This window comes from Equus quagga, chromosome 1, assembly GCF_021613505.1.
Source record: "Equus quagga isolate Etosha38 chromosome 1, UCLA_HA_Equagga_1.0, whole genome shotgun sequence".
NCBI classification, from domain to species: domain Eukaryota; kingdom Metazoa; phylum Chordata; class Mammalia; order Perissodactyla; family Equidae; genus Equus; species Equus quagga.
In genome coordinates, this window is record NC_060267.1 from 16,850,633 (window position 1) to 16,871,450 (window position 20,818).

At 40.9% G+C, this 20,818-nt stretch overlaps 1 protein-coding gene across 11 annotated transcripts in view; it reads right to left on the minus strand.

Annotated features, from left to right (window-relative positions):
• The window catches only part of SCN8A (sodium voltage-gated channel alpha subunit 8), a 115,539-nt gene that overhangs the window by 77,629 nt on the left and 17,092 nt on the right, over nucleotides 1-20,818 (minus strand). For 4 of the 11 annotated variants that reach the window (XM_046664104.1, XM_046664077.1, XM_046664094.1 and 1 more), the window contains exons 2-7: nucleotides 14,856-14,974; nucleotides 13,061-13,150; nucleotides 12,281-12,409; nucleotides 10,351-10,442; nucleotides 1,303-1,524; nucleotides 127-190 (exon numbers count right to left, since the gene is read on the minus strand). In XM_046664104.1, coding sequence (XP_046520060.1) covers nucleotides 127-190; nucleotides 1,303-1,524; nucleotides 10,351-10,442; nucleotides 12,281-12,409; nucleotides 13,061-13,150; nucleotides 14,856-14,974 — 716 coding nt within the window. Of the gene's footprint in view, nucleotides 1-126; nucleotides 191-1,302; nucleotides 1,525-3,103; nucleotides 3,216-10,350; nucleotides 10,443-10,599; nucleotides 10,692-12,280; nucleotides 12,410-13,060; nucleotides 13,151-14,855; nucleotides 14,975-20,818 lie in introns of those variants that run through there. The other 7 variants (XM_046664111.1, XM_046664084.1, XM_046664068.1 and 4 more) reach the window with 5 other exon arrangements.

Consider the following 20,818-nt stretch of genomic DNA (forward strand, 5'->3'; position numbering starts at 1 on the left):
CTGAGTCAACCAATATGTAGACTCAATTAGGGTACTACATGAGCACAAAGAAAAGTGAAAATATTGCCCGTTTTCATTTGACACATTATTTTAAGGGATGAGAATAAAATTAGGTGAGCTACTTACCCAGCATCAGAACTGTTCCCACAGAGTAAAGGTTCCAGCATGCCAGGAACCGTGTAAAAATTCGCTAGAAAAGTTTGAAGAGGCAGGAAATGAATACGGCAGATTCAAGTGAATGAGAGAATAAGGTCACACTGTCCCTAATCAGCCCCAGTGGAAACAGCTATTGATTTTAGCTCATATACATCTTCTCTGACAGCAGTGGAACCTGATGAGAATTCTTTCCCGTTAATTATTTTCCTACATATATATTTAAAAATGAAAAGTGCTGCCATACAGCCCTTAATGCCACGTTCTTTTCACAGACCCCTGACTTCCACTCATACTCCAAATCTAAACGCCAGGTTCTGGTACCTGAATCAGAGGGGAGGAAGAGTGAATTTTCTGAGTTCTTTATCCCTTTATACAACTTTATCCGTCTATCCTTAAAACTTCTCTTTACCAAAGACAAGCTGGAAACCCTCCCTGGTCACTAGTTACCACATCCTATTTTAAATTAGAAGGCACGTTTCCCTCTCCTGTATGTGTCTCTGAAATCCTCTTTGCCACATTTCCTGATGGCTAGTTAACTGCCTGGATTTCCTCAAGAGTCACCAACAGTCATCTTGCTAACTTTCTCCCATTATTTTATGGAAGTACTACCACACCAAATGCTCCTTAGCGTAAGACCCAAGCGCTCTGGTTCCTGAAATGAAATTACTAAAACTCCTTAACTGTAACAGGATCAGTGGTCGCTCACCTCGGGAGCGACCAGATTACCTGACTCCCGAGACCACATCGATTACTAAGGTCTTAGTAGTAAGCAAGCTTACCAGGCATATTCTGAACTAAACATTTAAATATCTCAGGTAACCCAGTGAGGGGAAAAAAGGATTTTTTATCAAGCTTCTAAGCCTGATTTTCAAAGCAAAAGTTTAGGGGTACAGGTGAAAAAGGCAGAACGTTTCATTTTTGATTTTAAAGGGGGAGAAAAGAGAGAGAGGGAGTGAGGGCTGGTGTTCCGGAGCTTCTGAGCACAATCCCACCTTGAGGAAAGGGAAGAGCTTCGCTAGGCCACCCCAGAGGTACCCGCTTTCCTTTCCAGCCCCAACTACTTTTTCAAAGCCCAGCGGTGACTTCTGACCACATAAACTAGAGATAGACTCTTCCTTCTCCTCTTGCAGAGGAGGGGCCACCTACTTTTATTGTTGATATACTCTTCCCAATCAAAGCCTTTGGTGCCATTTTCAAGGTAGCTCTCGTTGAAGTTTATGGGCCACACCACACACTTGTTCCGCAGGTTCCCCATGAACAGCTGCAGCCCGATCAAGGCAAAAACACTCAGGCAGAACACTGTCAGGATCATCACGTCTGACAGCTTCTTCACGGACTGAATGAGGGCGCCCACAATAGTCTTCAGACCTGAGGAGACAGAACCCCCAGAATCAGAGTCACCCCAGAGCCCTCCCCACCTCCCCCAGCCGCCCTCTTAGCTACTGGTTTCTACTCCTCCCCACAGCCACTTTATCTTTTATACCATGAGAATGATAATGGGTCAGCAATATTATTCATTTTTCCAGAAGTATCAATTCTTAAGTCAATAATTTTTTAATAGCAAAAGAAAGTTCCTTCTCCAACATGTGGCTCTTTTCTTCCTGGAAGTACTTTCCCGTCTCTGACTGCTTCTCAGCTCCTCAAATGAGTCAAGCTCTTACTTGCCTCAGAGCCCTCATGCATGCTGTTCCCTCTGCCTGGAATGCTTCCTTCCACTCCCCTGTCCTACCTGCCTAACTCCTAGTCATCCTTGCAGTCTCAGCGTGAACGGCTATTCCTCCAGAAAGCCTTCCCTGACTTCACCACTCTTCTCCCTCCTCCATCATTATTAATATTTTAATAGCACCTTCTACCTTGCTCTGTAGCATTTATCATAGCTGTAATTAATTATTTACGTCTGTCTTGTTCGCAGCTTTATCTATATTGCTTAGCCCACAGCAGGTACTCAGTAAATATGAGCTGAAGAAACAACTGGAAAACTCAGGGACTGAGGAGGCTTCTAGGTTGGAAAGAGAACTACTGGGAAGTTAAAGCCAGTAAGTGTGAAGGTCCAATAACATTTTCCCAAGAGCTCTAGAAACGCCAGTGTATTGAAAAGGTTAATTATTATCAATCCAGTATTTATGGGTTATCTTTCCACTTAAAAACGCACCTTCTCTGTATCACATACATGCCCTATTCTCTACAACTGACCATTTTTCTGTCCTAGATTAAAAACAAAATTAAAAAAAAAAAACCCATATAGCCCGCTTGAATTTGAGGTTTAAATGCAAGCTGCTGGTTCAAATTTGAACCTGCAGGTAGATTTCTTAACTGCATGGGGAGAGATCGGTGACAGGAGGGAGATACAGAAAAACATGGTTGTGGGTTCACGATGTTTGGGTCACAACTGAGTCTACATGTGGCTCTCCTGGGCACGCCCAGACATCAGACCATCCACAGGACACGGCCAGTGAAGCCCTCAGCACTCATAGGCGCCAGGGCGCCAGGATGGACAGGAGGCAGAAGCAGAGCCTGGACACACAACCCCCCAAGGGGATCTCATCCCTGACCCACTTCTGAAGACAAGAATATCGGACTGAAATTCAAGGGAAATTCTAATCCTGGGTTTGAAGTGTGAGGCTGGGTAGATAATTACTAATCTTAACCAAGTTATACCAGTTACTTGTGTGACCTCAGCAATACACCTAACCCTTTGGAATCTCAGTTTTTTCATCTTTAAAGTGGGGATAATTACAGTTGAATATGATAGAGCTGTTGTGAGGATTAAGCACGATTCATATAAACACTTAACAAATGCCTAGTACACAGTAAATGACTCAAATGCTAACCTTTTTTGTCTGAACCTCAGTTTACTCAAATATAAAAAGATATTTGCAATACCAACCTCACTGGGTTGTTGTGAGGTTTAAATAAGACCATGAATGTAAAACACCAAGGACAGTACCTGGCACTTCACGCTTGTCAGCCATCACTATTATACACATGTTGTCCTCCCCAAAGAGAGATGACTGGGATACCGACACTGCATGGCTAACTTCGCACGACGGTGCTCTAACGAGCAATGTGGACATGACCCTTCTTTTGCTGTATTTTGCAAGTGACCACCTAGAATTTTCAAAGGTGAGTCCAATAGTAATAAAGGATGCTGGGCATACCACAGGACCTGGCACAAAGCAGGCACTTAATATATTTCTATTGAAAGAGTAAATGAATGAGAAATTTTCTTTCCTCTCAAACAGATAGCCTGAGAGGGATCTAAGAGAAATTAAGGAAAAAAGAGCCAAGAGTTAGACTGCAGAGATACAAAAGTGTGCAAAGGCCTGTGCTTTCTTACAGATGGGACTTCCATGGAGACTGCGGCCACCGAAGGGATTAGGAAGAGCTTGTCTGGGCTCCAGGACCCAGGCATTTCTAACCTGATTCCCTTTCTCCTCAGAGGGCTGTGCAGAAAGAGCACCAGACAGAGAATCAGAAAGCAGGAATTCTGGTCTTGGCTCAGCCACTATTTATGATCCACTGTGTTTCAGAACAAATTTAAGGTCTCACTTCCCCATACACAGAATGGGGATAAACACAGGAGTACGTGGCAGTGGGCAGTGGAGGAGAAGCTGAAGAATCTTCTCCAGAAGTCTTTAAAAACAGGGGCAGAGATATTCACTTGTTCGAGATTATTGAAATTTCAATCTTTTATTCTTTAGGCCCTGGGAAATTGTATCATAACCACAAGAAGGTATTGGTGGTATAAAATAGAAGGCAGCCATAGACATAAAAACTGCTCCAGGGTTATGGAACTTATTTCCATAAGTTGCTGAGGAATAGAAAAGTCCTTCATTATATTGGGCTGAGCTGAGGCAGGTCTATATTGGGTCAATAATTCAATTTTAATCTCCTAAAATTATACAGTTCTGTTTTCAAAGTCAAAGAGTGATTTAAACAAAGAACAGTTGAAAAAGTCACTGAAGAATGGCTGTAAAGTTTCTTTTTTCCTGGACTTCTTTACAAAGAGCTTATACAGCCATCTCTCCTGAATGGTTCAGACAATCACCTCTCTGAACACTGGATGATCATTCAAGTCTCTTTCTATTTTAAATAAATTGAAAAATGAGCTGTAAGCTATCATCTGTATTAGTAACAAGAGTATAATACTACAAAATAGTCAAACGAATGCATTTGTGATACAAATAAATAAACAAACAAATAAACATTTTAACATATAAGTTTAGCATGAGTCTAATCTGATTTTCCTGAGCTGGGAACTCCCAGGACAGTTCCAAGCCCATGTAATAGGAAATCCAGGCCACAAGGCTCAAACTATCCCCTGTTCCACAAGGGTGGGCTCCCAGCAGCCTTGTTTATAGGAAGTGACCCTCTCTTAGTAGGTTATAGACATCAGAATGAACATCTGACCTAAATCCAGACCCTTTCCTCCAGGAATTTGGAATGGAACAAGAGACAGTCCAGTAGTCTTTTCACGTGGTGGGAGTGATAATATATAAATTTGGGAGCTAAGTGGTAGCCATGTTCTGTCAATATACTAGGATACGTCTGAGACGTAAAGTCAGCACGCTAAGAGTCAGAGGAAATAGACACATGGAGAGAAGAGAGAGAAAGACAAAGTACTTCCTGCTATCTGGGGCCTTCTGGCTCTGCATTCTGGTTTCACTGGCTTCCGGAAGACCGAAAGCATTCCAGCCCTTAGATTCCCTGAAGTAACTTCTGTATCCTTTCAGTTGCAACCAGAGATGCTCAACTAATGTACCAACCCTATACGGACCTCATCACTTTCCTGGGGATGAACCTGAACACTCACAATGAGCTGGTTTAACATCTCTTCTCCATAAAATAGACGTCATTGCTGCAGATATCTGCAAACATGAGGTCAGAAAGCTAAAAAAGAGAAAGATTCTTCAAGAGTTTTGTTTTGAAGTCTGAGACTTAGATCAAATTCTTGGTGAGAGTTCTTCCAGCTTTCAAGAAGTTTAAAGGAGAAACAAGTTGGAAATGGTATTCAGCTACTTATACTTCATAGGGGCTCAGGGAAACAAATCTTAGTTAAGCAAGAACAATCACTAAACAACACTAACTATAGCTCTCTAAAAAGATTACTCTCCAAGATTCTCATCCAGATCGGCAGGAGAAAATCAGAGGAAGGCAGATGAGGAAGAAAGGTGATGAGGCTTAGTGTTTGCAACTGAAGGTAGGCACACGATTACACACAATGTTAAATGAAAAAGGACCCTGGATTATACACTCAGCCAAGACTCTTCTTTCCTGTTAGGGTTGATAATTGCGAATGACCACATTTGCAGACATCAATGCCAATTTATGGAGATGACACCATCGATGCAGTTCTTATCAAGTTCTGCAGTCTTGCCAGCAGTGGCTGCCACATGCTAGTAAATGCAGCCAAGTAAAAGTGCTCCCTGCTGCCACCAACACACGTCAATGAACGTAAGAAGCTGCTGGTAGAATTCCTGACCTGACACAGGGAAAAATGGAGAATGCCACTGTTCCGGCTGTGAGGAGAAGTTGTCCTGCTTCTTCTATTGGCTCACAACACCACATACCAGAACAAGCAAGATACTCACTGAAAACCGATTACCCAGAGCAGAGCAGAATGCTCGCTCAAACGACTCCTACACAACAGAGTGTGCAACAGAAGCCACGTGGGGGCAAGTTGGACAGGGAGAACTCTTGGAAAAGGCTAAGAGTAACTAGTATTGGGATGTGCCTGAGCAGAAGCAGTTCATTTACTACAGAACAAGAAAAGACAGCTGGACCCCATGTACGGAAAGGTCAGCTACCAGAGAAGAAGCTGGACATTTAGGGAATTCTGAGAAACAGGTGAAGCTACTGCCACAGAATTTTACTCCACTCTGTTTCCAAAGGCACCTCTGAACCTCGTTCATGACGCCCAGCAATCCCTTGAACAAATGAACAGAGCCTGCTTACGTGCTAAGTCCAGAGAAATCAGCCACGCATGCCGGGATCTTCCACCACGGTGATGCCAGATGGTAAATAAAATAAATTTATATTTCCTAGTTTGTGGCTCAAGTCGAGAAATCTAACTGGTTTGAAGCAACGTGAGTCAATTCTCCTACAAATTTAACATTGGAACAGGCCTCAATAGTAGTAACAAGCAGTTCTCACCCCAGAGAAAAGAACAGTTCCCCAATTCCCAAAGTCTGGCTGGTCCAGACAAGTCCCGGAGTAAGGCTGTGCCAGGTCAACCTTCCTCCTGCAGATTCAATCTTCACAATGACAGTTCTTGAAGGCTCTTCAGATCAAGAGTAATTTGGGCGGGATTTGGGGGCTGTCGATTTTTTTACTCAAGACCAGATTCATATCAAAGTCTGACCAAAACTAAACTAGCTCTCAAAGCGGGGGCAGTGGGATCCTGTGAGTCTCCAATGTTTTTCCACTTAGAACCACTGTGTTAAACTTCAGTTATCCTTTCTGAGAAGCAAAGTGGGGAAAGGAGAAATACAAAAGCAACTAAATTAACAGCTAGAATACTTTAAAAGAAACAGTGAGTCTGAACAGAGTTTTGAAACACTTTCTATCCCCCTTCGCTAGGCAGCAGAAATTGCCATATTCATAATGCATAAATTTAAAGAAAATACTTTCTTGTGAAAACTGGGGTGGGAATGAGAAGGGCCCATCATTTTTCCTGCTTCTTACCTGATACCATAGGTAAAGAGAGAAAGTAACAGAAATAAAAGCGGAGAAATAAAAAAAATCCAAGAGAAAAATAATCAAGAAATTACAACTCTAAAGAGAGGAAAATGATATTAAATCAGTGTTGACAAAAAGAGAAGTAGAGGTTTGGGGAGTCATTTAAATGATGATGGATATGAAAGGGAACTAAGAAGTGAGGCCCTCCTAGCTGGTTTTATTTACACCATTAAGTGCTACTCTCTAAGAAAAACCCACGTCACATGCTCTAAGATTTCTAGCCAATCTCTGGCCATGTCAGTTCTATGGCACATGGTCAAAGTAGGCAGAAGATGAAACTTCTGACAAAGTCACTTAGAAGCTCATTTCTGTGCCTGGGCACCACATAAATACAAAGGGAAAACAAACGTTTTAAGACATATGAATTTCTACACGGAATGCTTGAATTTCAAGTTGAACCCGGCAAATTCCAGACCAAAGAAAATTTAGAAAAGGTCTCCTCCTACAAGTGACCCTTTTAGCACAGAGCTTGCATGCACAGTTCTTCAAGTTCTTCAAGTCAAGCCCTCTGAAGCAGGAGGGAAACCATGAATGAGACGTATCCAGGTCTTGAGTTAGCAAATAAAGAGGGTCAGATTGTGGGTTTGGCCTTTTTCTAAACTACAAGAAGGCTGTAAATCAAAGCACCTCTTATCCAAAAGGCTGGAGCTAACCGATGGGCTGTGGTCTCCCATTTTCCGCAAGTGCTGGCAGCCCTGACACATTCAGAGTATCTACCAAAGGTGCTAAGAGGGAGGCCAGTGTCAGCCCAGGTGAGCTGCGTGAGTGCTCCAGGAAAGGGAAAACTCTCAAAAAGGGAGCTGAGAGCTCTGTGAGATCTTGCAGACCCCGTGCCAGCTCTGTGGTTGCTCTCACTTGTTTCTGGCAGCTTTGGCAGAAGCCTATAATCAAACTGGGAACAGGAGAAGGCAAAGAGAGCAACAATTCCACTGAAGTGATCCATGAGGAAACTTGGTATGAAAACAATGGTTTTTACTAAGAGGGAACTATGGCCCAGCTCTGTGACAGTGGAGCCGAAATGATCTGGATTTCCAATTAAGAGCTGGCCCCACGTCTACTGACTCATAGGCTGGTGCTCCTACCTGGAAGGAGACCTGGGTAACAGGTAGGTAGGAACAGGACAATAGCCCTCTATAAGTAGAAAGGCGAGCAAAAGGACTGGGGATTAAAAGTCACACTTTAATCTAAGTATCAATTATACCACTCACTGATAGTGATCTAATACTGGCTTTAGAATCCCTTAAAGTTATTTTCCATCCCAGTTAACCTCCCAAAGCCAGCTCAACTGGAGGTGCTTCTAGAAATAGGAATCCAGGAATCTATTTCAAACTGTGATGTCTAAATCTTGATACAAACCCTGTCTTTGGGTTTTGGTTTCTTCTTTGTGATAATAATTGCTACTACTAAAATTGCCATTTATGGAGCACTACTACGGGCCAGGCACTGTGTTTATAAAGTTTATATATATATACATGTAGTACTGGAGTATTAAGGATAAATAATGTGACATCAGTCAAGAGTTACCTTGCAGAAATGCCGGGGTCAGAAATTAACCGTATAGCAGAGACAGAGACAGAAGCTAAGAGCTAGACCAGAGATAGCATCTGCTGCCCTAGTTAGTGAACAGAACACAGCTTTCCAATTTAATTCTGGAAAAGAAGTTTTGCGATCACAAGAACATAAAGAGACAGATGCCTTGCGGAGTGCACTGGGGGAAGGGAGTAGAAAACACGGGATCACATTTAAAAGAGGCCAGAGGAGGAGAGCCACCAAAAGAAAAACGAAAGTAAAGATTTGGTGCTCCAGATGCCTTGAAAAATAAGACAAGGCTTGCCTGAGGGTTAGGCCACCATCAGGAGCTGCAGGAGGCTGCCTGGAGAAGGAGCTTGGTTTTCTGTCAAATTTATTTAAAATGCCCAGAAACTAAACCTTGATCAGTCAGGGCTGCAGTTTTTTGCCACAAAGAATATACTCCAACTGACATCCAATATCTGATTGATAAGGAGTAAGCTACCATTGCTAAAAGGAAAGGAATTCATTTTTAGCAGGGCCCAAATTATGGGCCCACTTCATGGCCCAAATCTGTAAATGGAGAAATGGAAGTTTACGGTCCTTGAGGTTCTCAATAGCCACATTCCGAGTCTGCTCTCTCCAGGAGTCTGCCTCTCTTGGTGTCTGATATTAAGATAATGTTGAAAAGGGGAAAAGAGGAATATTTCTGAGTCAGCCACAAGGAGAAGAGCCACGTGAGGCCAGGAATAGGATGCCTCTGTTCTTCATGTCCTTGTTTCTACAGAACCGCAGTGGAAAGCCTGGTCTCTTGGCAGTCTTCCCTGAAAACCCCTGAACAACAGCCAAAGTCCAAGCGGCAACAGCACAGTCTTGCTTTCTGCTGCGTTACTGCCAGTCCACCTCGGGCTCGCAGGACCAACTAAAAGGCCTTTCCTTCCAGATTTCACGTCTGGTCTTTAGAAGAATAGTTAAGTATTACCCAGTAGCGAGGGTTTCAATTAAATTAAGGGATCTTAACCTGGGGTCCATAGATGGGCTTCAGTGGGGGCGTCTGTAAACTTTCATCTGATTCTCAAAAGGATCCAAAACCTTCAAAAGGTTAAGAACCACTGGGCTGGCTCAACCAGGACCAAAAAGAAACAGGCAAAAATTTTAAAGTGACTGTCAATCAAGTACCTCTCAACCACCCACTGATTCCTTTTTTTCCTTCTCAAGTTTCTGTACTTTTTGTTTGCCCACACATTTAGATGTATGTTATCTTACCTTTTATTTTTTTTAACGGCACCTGCTTAAGCTTTCATTGGGATTTATGTTTGAGAACATCTCTGAATATATGGATAGTAGATGTCTACTGGTTCTTATTCCAGTGAAACAGACAGTGACAGAATGTGATAGACAGTGGTTATTCAAGTTCAGTTCATTAACTCCAAAGCTCTTAAATTCATCTATAACACTGGACTAGTTTAATGGGTAGGTCTCTTCTGTGATTAAATAATTCCATTGACACATTAACAATAAAAGTACAATTCTTCAAATAACATCCCATCAGCAAACCATGCCATAGGAAGCCTAGAAATCACAAGCAATGGAATGATGGTGAATGTTAAAATTACTGTAATTCCATGAGGCCAGGAAGCAAATGATTTATATTCAAAGAGACAGCTAGCTCTGTGACAATTTTTTCAGATATTGTAAGATCCAAGTGATTCTTAAGCACGTGCTTTTTCAAAGCATGGATGGAATGGGGGCTGCATGCCTGGCAAGCACTGTCAGAGAAGCTGCCTAAAGATCAAAGGGTCATTCCAGAGAATGTGTCCCAGGAAAACATGCGGAATGCAAGGCCATGTCAATTGTGCTGACACCAGTTTAGAATGTGGTGGACAAAATGAATGGAGGGGAAAGAGGAGATGAGGCCAAGTCAGTCTTGTGCTTAAATTTTCTCACCTGGAATTACAGAGATAGTTTTCAAAGCTCGGAGAACCCTGAATGTTCTCAGCGCTGAGACATTGCCCAGGTCCACAAACTCTGTCACATATCTGTAGTAAGGGAGGTCACACACAGACACAAATGACAAACACAGACACAAACACAAACACCAAAGGAAAAAAAACAAAACCACAACAAAACAAAAAGTACAATACGTCACGTCAGGGCCCTAACCCAACACCTAACACCAACCCCGGGCCATCTTACCTGGGATTACCGAAATAGTTTTCAAAGCCCTCAGTACCCTGAAAGTGCGTAGAGCTGAAACATTGCCTAGGTTTACAAACTCTGTTATATACCTGCAGAATCAAACCAAAGTTAACTTGTAATGGTACCACTGGGCGAGGGGTTGAGAACGGGGGGGAAGAATGGGTCTTATATATAAGCTATGATTTCATTTTTTTCCTTGAAAAAGAAAAGTTTCAAAGTAAAAACATTTAAAGAACACATTTTTTTTCTCAGTTGGGCAAGAAGAATTCAACAGTATATTTGAAAGAACTGCTAGAACCAGGAGGTCCCGGGGGCTTCCTCTCTTAATCAGCATTGTGATGTGCAGACCCCAATCAGAATGACTACTCTCGGTCCATTCACTTTTTTTTAGTAAAAAGGACAGCTAGGAGGAAGGCCAGCAAAGCCTTATGTCCCCAAGTTTTGTGAACAATTTTTTAGGAAAAAGAGACAAATTTATGCAGCAGGAGCCTCACAGAAACAAATCTACAGTAAAATAACTCCTTCGTGGGCAATGGCAAAACATGCCTAAATGTCTGTATATACGAGTTATCCAAGAGTTGTCTGCATATTTTTGCAGTCATCCCTACAGATAAAGTTTTAGCCTGTGACATACAGAAGCACGGCTCAGGAAAATCTAGATCATGGGATCAGAGCAAATATTGTGTTAAGCGCCCATTTTATCACCAGCAGGGACACTTAAATTTTAAATGAACAGCAATGTGCATTCATAGTTCTGGAAAGCTAGAAATTACCTTAATATAACAGAAAGTCGAAGCTCCAGTTTCAAATATTCAATGCATGTCATTCATTCACATTTTACAGTTGAAACACATCTTTCTATCTGATGCTCAGAGCCGTACATACAAATGCACTCAATCTCTTACATATTGCGCGTGCGCACACGCATGCGCGGACACATACATACACACACACACACACAAAATCTAGACAACACCCTTACCCGCTACCAAACCACAAAGTACTTTCCCAGCCTGGAAATAAAAATAATAAAGTTTGCTATAACCCCTCTATCATCAGTTAAGTTTCCCAGAGACACATGTTCATTGTTAAAACAACACAAATTACCAAGAGCAGCTAGCATACCTATATGGAGTTACACTGTTCTCTTGCAATAGTTGGAAGTTCTGGTCAATAACTCTTTAGGAAGTGACCAATTTGGATACCTTGGCTCATGTTTTGACTCTGAAATCTGCTCTGTGGTCTGCAAAATCTGGCCAGCCTCATGAAATTACATGTGATATAACATACCCAGGAAACTGATTTTCAACTTAAGGTTTACATTTAAAGGATTTCAAGTCTTCACCGAGGCCCCCTAGTGATAAGTGTGTAAGCCTTGGTACATGTTATAAGCAGGAAGAAAACATGAGGGAGTGTCCACGGGAAATCACTTCTTGCTTTCTCTCCCAGCTATAAAGCCTCTGCTTACCTTCTCCCATATAAACACACTATCACTGCCTGAACCACAAGAGGCCCTCACCAGCAAGTCACAGGCATAAGCCTGTACAGCCTTATGTGGTTATTCATTAATTCGTCATACAACTGTGCCCACAAACTCACACTCACAAACACACCCAGGAGTACAATCATACACACGTAATCATACTCAGAACACCGATAAAGTAAGCAGAGAACTTACGCCATCATGATGACACTGAAATCTAACCAGTTCCATGGATCCCGTAAAAAGGTAAAGCCATCTATGCAGAAACCTCTTGCGATGATTTTCACTAGTGATTCAAATGTATAAATCCCTGTGAACGTGTACCTGTCAAAGAAATGGAGAGCTTGAGGTAATTTCTGAACAGACAGAAACTTTAAATGAATCTTTTAAGATAGCACTTGCCTGAGGTGTGGCTTCAACTAACAGACAAAACAGAAAGGGCACAGCCTATAGCACAAAGGAAAGGAGGAAGACAAAGGGAAGCTTCGGATGAAACTTACTGAAATGTACAAACTGAGAACTCTGGAAGGCTATACTGGGTCCTGATGGGTACTGCAAAGAAACAACTCTCTACTGCCACAGAGTACATGATCATTTTGAACCAGGTGTGGAGGCCTCAGAGCTATTTTTAACTTTAAACAAGGCAAAAGGAAAGGGGAACCTAATGTTGGAGAAGGCAGCAGTATTATTAGGAACTGAGGTACAAGATGGTGAGGGGGCAGCAAGTCAATTCAGTGGCTAGCACAGGAAAGGCAGAGGTGAGGGTAGTAACTTCCAGAGCACACTTTGTCTCTCTAGAGTTGATTTCTAAGGTTATTTCCTCTATTCCAGATGTGTCCTCACCTCTCTCTGTGAAATAAAGAGTGGGCAATAACTATTTTTTTTCCTTGATTGGATGAACTGTGCAAAGCAAGAATCAGTGACTAAAAATCTTTAAAACAAGAAAGCAGACAAATAGGGAAACGAACTACTTACTCCACATTCTTCGACCATTCAGGAGGGTTACTAAAAGTCATGAATACACAGTTGGTCAAAATAGTGCACATAATGATCATGCTAAATACTGTAGAAAAGAGTCAAGGGAGAATATACAGAATCTGGCCTGTTTTTTCCCTCAGAAAGCAAACACATTTCACATTGGGCGCCATGAGAACTAAATTGGTGACCTGAAAGGAGACAAAGCACCGAACAGGAGGAAAAGGCAAGGTGATAATGAAAACTGTGGCCACCGCTATCAATGCAGGATGCCACCATATGCATTCACACTTGACCAGAGAACTCTGGGTGGACACAGCAGGGTGGCCACTCTTTTGCTTTCAAGAGGGCTGTCACTGTTCTATTCCTTTTGGATAAAATATTCCCCCCTCTTACCACTTTTACCTCAACTCCGGAACAAGCATCTAAAATACTTTTGTGCACAGTAACCAGAAATCTACCAGGATACCAGACACCAAAGTCATCAGGTGAGAGACTAAATTTAATCTGTATTATTCAGTACTCATTTGTTAATTATCTTGTACAACTAGTTCTTTGAAAATCTACATGTAATTAAGGGTGTACTTTTTTCCCTAGTCCTCCAAAGGGTTGAACTGTCTTTGGGGGTCAAGGTCATAGCCAATGTGTGAATTTGTCCAGCTTGAGAAACCAGTTGTGGCATGTTGGGTCAGGATTTCAAGGACATCTGCATCACCATACTCCGAAGAATCAAGTAATGGGGCAAACTCATCTGATCATTTTGAAAGTGCCCAGGAATGTTTATGGAGAGCAAACTGTTTTCTTGCTATTTCAGTTCCATCCGGGATCTTTCTCAGCCCTTTCTGTTCTTATCTACTGAGAAAAATTAAACTGCTTCAGGTCGGCATGAGTTACTCAAACTGTCACTTTAACGAGCACAGAAGCCACATCTCATTTGTTGCTAACTTACTCTCTCTTGCTAATGGCCTTCACCACCTTCATTGTACTAGTGGAATTTTAAAAGGAAAAAATACTTCTTATAGCTATATTTTTCTTTGCTACAACCGGATTTTTCTTCGGGGAATAGTAACATGTTCTGGTGAGAAAAAACACTATCTTCTGATCCAGCCAAAAGGGAAGAAGTCCACTGTGAATTATTTCCTTGTAAACCTTCAGATTTCAGCATTATGTTACTTGTAGACCATAGATTTCAGAACCAGGTTGCTAAATTCTCAGAGTTAATGACATGTGGCAAAGGCTTAGCAAACCAATGTACCAAGTGGTAACTGCTGGTGTTCCCAGGCTACCTGGAGGGTACAGCACTCTTTGAAACGTAAGACTAAGTACTGTCAAGTTAAATGCCACCCATGAAAGTTTAAAGTCACTGTGCAGAGTTGCTAAACCCATCACATAATTTTTCGTGTCATATGCTCTCTTATATTAATAAGATATGAAAGTCAGGTCACATGAATAAATTGGCATTTTCTGTAAAGAGGAGTAAAAATATCAGAAAAGATTCATATCAATCCTGCAATCTAGATCTGAACCTCTGTATCAAGGAGGCCGTTGAATCTGGGAAACTATCTCAGATACTTTCTGAGCTCACTGCTCAAGAAATCAAAACTATGCAAGGCAGATCTCTACAGCACTCATTTAACCATGTGGCAGAAGTTCACTCTCAAATTTCTGACTAGTGGGACAGTCAACTATGCTATTGGTAAAATACTTAACATACAATTTAGTCGTCAAAAACCAGAAGCATGCACCAGTGACCATGCCATTGCTGCATTCACTCCGCATTCACAGAAAAGGATATGAATGTATCAAAATTTTAATAGCTATTCTTCGTATCAGGTTAAAAGGACTTAAAATGTACAAGGCAGGCGTGGCACTGAATCTGAAGAGAGTTTTCCCTCTGTTTAATACTACAAAGGTCTGTGGAGAGAGAAAAAAGAGAAATTATTAAAGCATGGGAATTAATCACCACATGAAACAACATTTTTCTAGGCAAGAAATAAATTCAAATGTCCTGATAATGTTTACTTCCCAATTTGGTTTCTAAGGCAAGAACCCCCAAGGCAGTACATCTCTCTCTCCCTGGCCTCCCTCCCCGGCCCTGCCCCAGATGATATTACAAATACCTGGCACTATCACAGCAGTGTTACAGAATAAATCCGTTTTTTCAGAAACAAGCCATTTGAATTATACCTAAGCTATCTATGCCAGCTCCGGACAAGATCGTGAAGTTCATTAATTCAGGATTCATTCGTTCACCATATGTTTACTGCGTGCCAGGCAATGTTCTAAGTGCTGGGGAATGATCAGTGAACAGAGCTACCCTATGTAGGGAGCTTATATTCTAATTGGGAAGGAAGACAGACAATAACTAAAAAACACAATGAATAAGTCAAGTCTATAGAATGTGGTAAGTGCTATGGAAAAAGGAAAGAGAGATCCAGGGTGCTGGGCTCAGGGGATGGGTGAATAGTTAAAGGAGGGGGTCAGGGCAAGTCCACTGAGAAGAGAGGTTTGAGCAAAGACTTGAAGGAAGTGAGAAGACTTCTTCATTCTACCAAGTTTACTCTATCTGGCTTTTAAGAACCTCCATTATCAGCCTTGCCAAGATCATTCAGCCCTATTTCCCAGCATGAAACTTCCTGTCTTGCCAAATGAGTGCATGTTACAGTAATCCGTAATTTTGGCCCTTGCTTACATTGCTCATCCTACCCAGAACACCTTTTCTGGCTTTATGAATTCAATTCAATTAAAATATTTTTGAGCATCTATTTTGTGCCAAGCATTGTGCTGAGCTCCTGGGATACAAAATTGAATAAAATTATACTTTTAGGGAAGACATATATGTGAACTAGTAATTATGATGCAGAATAAATACAAAGTTCAATAACAAAAATATGCGAAGTGTATGAGAGGCAGCAGGAGGAAGGGATTTTTTTCCCCTTGGGTGGGCAAAGAAAGGGAGGAGAGTGAGCTGGGAGGTGTTCACAAAGGAAAGTAACTAATATTTGGAAGGGGTTTTAAAGGATGAATAGAGATTAAGAGATATAAATTGGGCAGATAAAGGGGGAAGGGTTGGCAAGGAAAGGGAATCGCATGGAATGTACAAAGCACAGTAAGTTGCATATAACTGTGGGTTGTTTTCAGGGAAGTGACAAGTTTTCAGTGTTCACGAGGATAAGACAGAGAAGAGGGAGCAGCAGACTGTGAAGCTGGCGGGATGCAGGGCCTACTAGACTGAGTTCCTAAGGAGACAAGGCCAGTGGCAAGGACCCAGCCCCAGCATCTCACTATGAGGGTCAAAGAGCAAACGGTCAGATGCTAGCCATTTTAAGTTAGGCTTGTTTTTTAAAAAATTTAAGCAATACATCCTCATAATTATTTTTAAAAAACAAAAGGAACAAAAGACTTCATCTCATTACCCAAAGATAACCTTTGCTGCTTGTATATCTCTTTGCGTATATCTTTCCGGAAGTTTTCTGTGTAAATACAAACACACAGATACAGCCTTAAGGAGACTCTCTTTCTCTGTCTCTCAAATGGGATTGTACTATAAATACTCTTCTGCACTTTGCATTAAAAAAATGAAGCCCTGCAAAGAAAAGCCCAGGACCAGATGGCTTCACTGATGAATCTTACCAAATGTCTAAAGAAGAATTAATATCAATTCTTCACAAACTCTTCCCAAAAATAGAAGGGCACACTTCCCAACTCATTCTGTAAGACTAATATTACCTTGATACGAAACCAAAGACATCACAAGGAAAGAAAACTATAGACTAATATCCCTTATGAATATAGACACAAAAAGCCTCAACAAAATACCAGCAAACCAAATCCGCAGCAAATAAAAAGGATTATACACCATGACCAAGTGGGATTTATTCCAGACATGCAAAGATGGTTTAACATATGAAAACCAATCAATGTAACACAACATATTAATAAAATAAAGGACAATAACCACATGATCATCTCAAGAGGTGCAGAAAAAGCATTTGACAAAATCCTACACTCAACAAACTAGAAATAGAAGGGAACTCCCTTAACCTGATAAAGGGCATCTAGGAAAACTCCACAGCTAGCATCATATTTAATGATAAAAGACTGAAAGCTTTCTCCCTAAGATTAGGAACAAGACAAGAAGGTCTACTCTCACCACTTCTATTTGACACTGTACTGGGTATTCTAGACAAAGCCATTAAGCAAGTAAAACTCTTTCTAAGATTTTATTTTTGTCCTTTTTCTCCCCAAAGCCCCCTGGTACATAGTTGTATATTCTTAGTTGTGGGTCCTTCTAGTTGTGGCATATGGGATGCTGCCTCAGCGTGGTCTGATGAGCGGTGTCATGTCCGTGCCCAGGATTTGAACCGGTGAAATCCTGGGCCACCGCAGTGGAGTGTGTGAACTTAGCCACTCAGCCACGGGGCGGGCCCCGGTAGAACTATTTCTAATTGCAGATGAAGTGACCTTGCATACGGAAAACCCTAAGGAATACATATACTCAAAAGTATTAGAACTCATCAACAAGTTCAGCGAGGTTTCAAGATCCAAGATCAATATACAAAAATCAGTTGTATTTGTATACACTACAAAAAACCCTAAAATGAAATTAAGAAAACAACTTCATTTACAAGAGCATCTAAAAGAATAAAATGCCTGGGCATAAATTTCACAAAATAAGTAATAGACTTGTACCACTGAAAACTACAAAACATCATTTAAAGAAATTAAAGACCTTAATAAACGGAAAGATATCTTGTGTCATGGATTAGAAGACTTAATATTGTTACGAAGGCAATACTCTCCAGACTGATCTACAGATTCAATGCAATCTCTATCAAAAGTTCAACTGCTTTTTGGGGCAGACATTAACAAGCTGATCATAAAATTCATATAGAAATGCATGGGAACCAAAACAGCCAAAACAATCTGAAAAAATAAGAACAAAGTTGAGGACTCACACTTCCCATTTCAAAGCTTACTACAAAGATACAGAAATCAAGACTGATACTAACATAAGGATAGCCATATATATGAATAGAATGGAATTGAGAGTCCAGAAATAAACTCATACATCTATGGTCAATTGATTTTTGACAAGGGTGCCAAGAAAATTCAAAGAAAAAAGAGTAGTCTTTGACAGATGGTTCTGGGACAACTGGATAACTACATACAAAAGAATGAATTTGGACCTTGATCTCACACCCTATACAAAAATTAACTTAAAATGGATCAAAGACCTAAACGTAAGAGCTAAAACTATAAAACTCTTAGAAGAAAACATAGGAGCAAATCTTCACGTCTTTAGAGTAGGCAACAGTGTCATAGATGCGTCACTTAAAGCACAAGTGACTGATGAAAAAATAGATAAATTGGACTTCATCAAAATTCGAAACTTTTGTGCAATAAACGACACTATCAAGAAAGCAAAAAGACAACTCACAGATGGGAGAAAATATTTGCAAATCATATATCTAATGAGGGTCTAGCAGCCAGAATAAAGAACTCTTACAACTCAACAGAAAAAGACAAGTAATCCAATCTAAAAATGGGCATGGATTTGAATAGACATTTCTACAAAGCAGATATACAAACGGTGAATAAGCACGTGAAAAGACGTTGAAGGCCATTAGTCATTAGGGAAATGCAAATAAAACCACAATGAGATATCACTTCACACCCACCAGGATGGTTACAAGTGGAAAAAACCAAACAAACAAACATGGAAAACAACAAGTGTTGCCAAGGATGTAAAGAAACTGGAACCCTCATATATTACTGGTGGGAAAGTAAAATGGTTCAGCCACTTTGGAAAACAGTTCCTCAAAAGTTAAACATAGCATTATTATATGACCCAGCAGTTCTACTCCTAGATGAATACCCAGGAGAACTGAAAACAGACGTTCACACAAAAGCATACACAAATGTTCATAAAAGCATTATTCAAAATATTGCAAAAGTGGAAGCAACCCAAATGTCCATCAACTGACAAATGGATAAATAAAATGTGGTATATCCATATAATGGGATATTATTCAGTCTTTAAAAGAGATGAAATTCTAATATATGCTACAACATGGATGAACTCTGAAGACATTATGCTAAGTGAAATAAGCCAGACACAAAAGGACAAATATTATATGATTTCACTTATACGAGGTACCTAGAATAGCCAGATTCATAGAGACAGAAAGTAGAATAAAGTTTACTGAGGGCTGGGGGCAGAGGGAACGGAGAGTTACTGTTTAATGGGTATAAGTTTCTGTTTGGGATAATGAAGAAGTTCTGGAAATGAATAGTGATGATGGTTGTACAACAACACGGTGAATGTATTTAATACCACTGAATTATGCACTTAAAAATGGCTAAAATGATAAATTTTGCTATGTATATTTTACCAAAATAAAAAAATATACATTATTACCTGAAGAGTGTCCAGTAAGGTGTTATCAATAAATTTTTAAAAATCAGCTTTATTTATTGATAACTTTAAAAAACCAGCTTTATTCCAAGCCAAATAATAGAATTAAGAATAGTGACAGCTAAAAGCGGTTCCTAACCCATTCTGAACTTCAGAATGATTTGAGGAGCTTTTTGAAAAATAAAGACATCTTTATTTCAGAAAAAAGCAGAGAGAAAGAAATTAAGTATTTATATATGCTACAAGGGTAAACCTTGAAAATCTCGAAAAGAATTCAGACACAAAAGGCCACATACTGTATGATTCCATTTATATGAAATGTCCAGAATAGGCAAATCGATGACAGAAAGTTGGTTAGTGGTTGCCTAGGGCTGGAAGGAGGGGGACTGGGGAGTCACTGTTAACGGGTTTCTTCGGGGTGACGAAAACGTTCTGAAATTAGAGGTGGTGATGGCTGCACAACCTTGTGAACAAAAAAACCCGACAATGGTGAATTTAAAATGGTGAATTTTCTAGCTTGTGAATTATATCTCAATAAAAAACAAACACAATGAACCACTCAAGTAGTAGAAGACATACAAAATGGTCTAAAGAATGACACCACAAACAGCTATGCACCCATCAGTTAGACTAAGAAGGAGTCTTACCAGTACTGCTCCTTCCTGCACCTCTCTCCAAATACATCCCCGTCTTCCCACAGAGGTCAGCATTAGTTGAATTTGGTACTGAGGTACCACTTTTTTTCATGATGTATTTCCAATTACTCTGAGTTCTCCCTTTTCCAAACTCCTAATATACTCGGAGTTTGTACCTTTCGTTATTCTCCAAGCTTTTTTTTTTTGACTCTTCCCTCTACCCTACCCCTACCCTGAAACTAGGTTTTAAGCTCTCAGAGGGCAGGACTCAATCTCACACTGCCTCCCACAGTTCCAATATAATGCTTAACATGTGCACTCCCAAGAAACAGTTGCTGGCAGATTTTTTTAAATGCCTCTCATCTTCTACTCTTATACCTGGAGAGTCATGACATTTTCTCTCCAGTAGAAGGGCAGCGCTGGTATTGAGCCATAAACAGTCTGGCAACGCTCAATGCACCGTCCCTCGTGTCTGAGACGGCACTGCGATAACATTCTTCCTCTACTAGAGTGTCCTGGCTCTTGGGGAGGAGTGGTGCGCTGCAGGGAAAGCCAAACCCTAAAAGCAGGAGGAAGCACAGGGCAGACCTGGGTGAGGCCGAGACAGGTCAAGGGCCGAGCTGGGACTCTTCCACATTTCAGCTTCCCAAAGAAACAAAGAGCCCAGGACTTTCCTGAAACCCTGTCTGAAGTACTTATATTCCT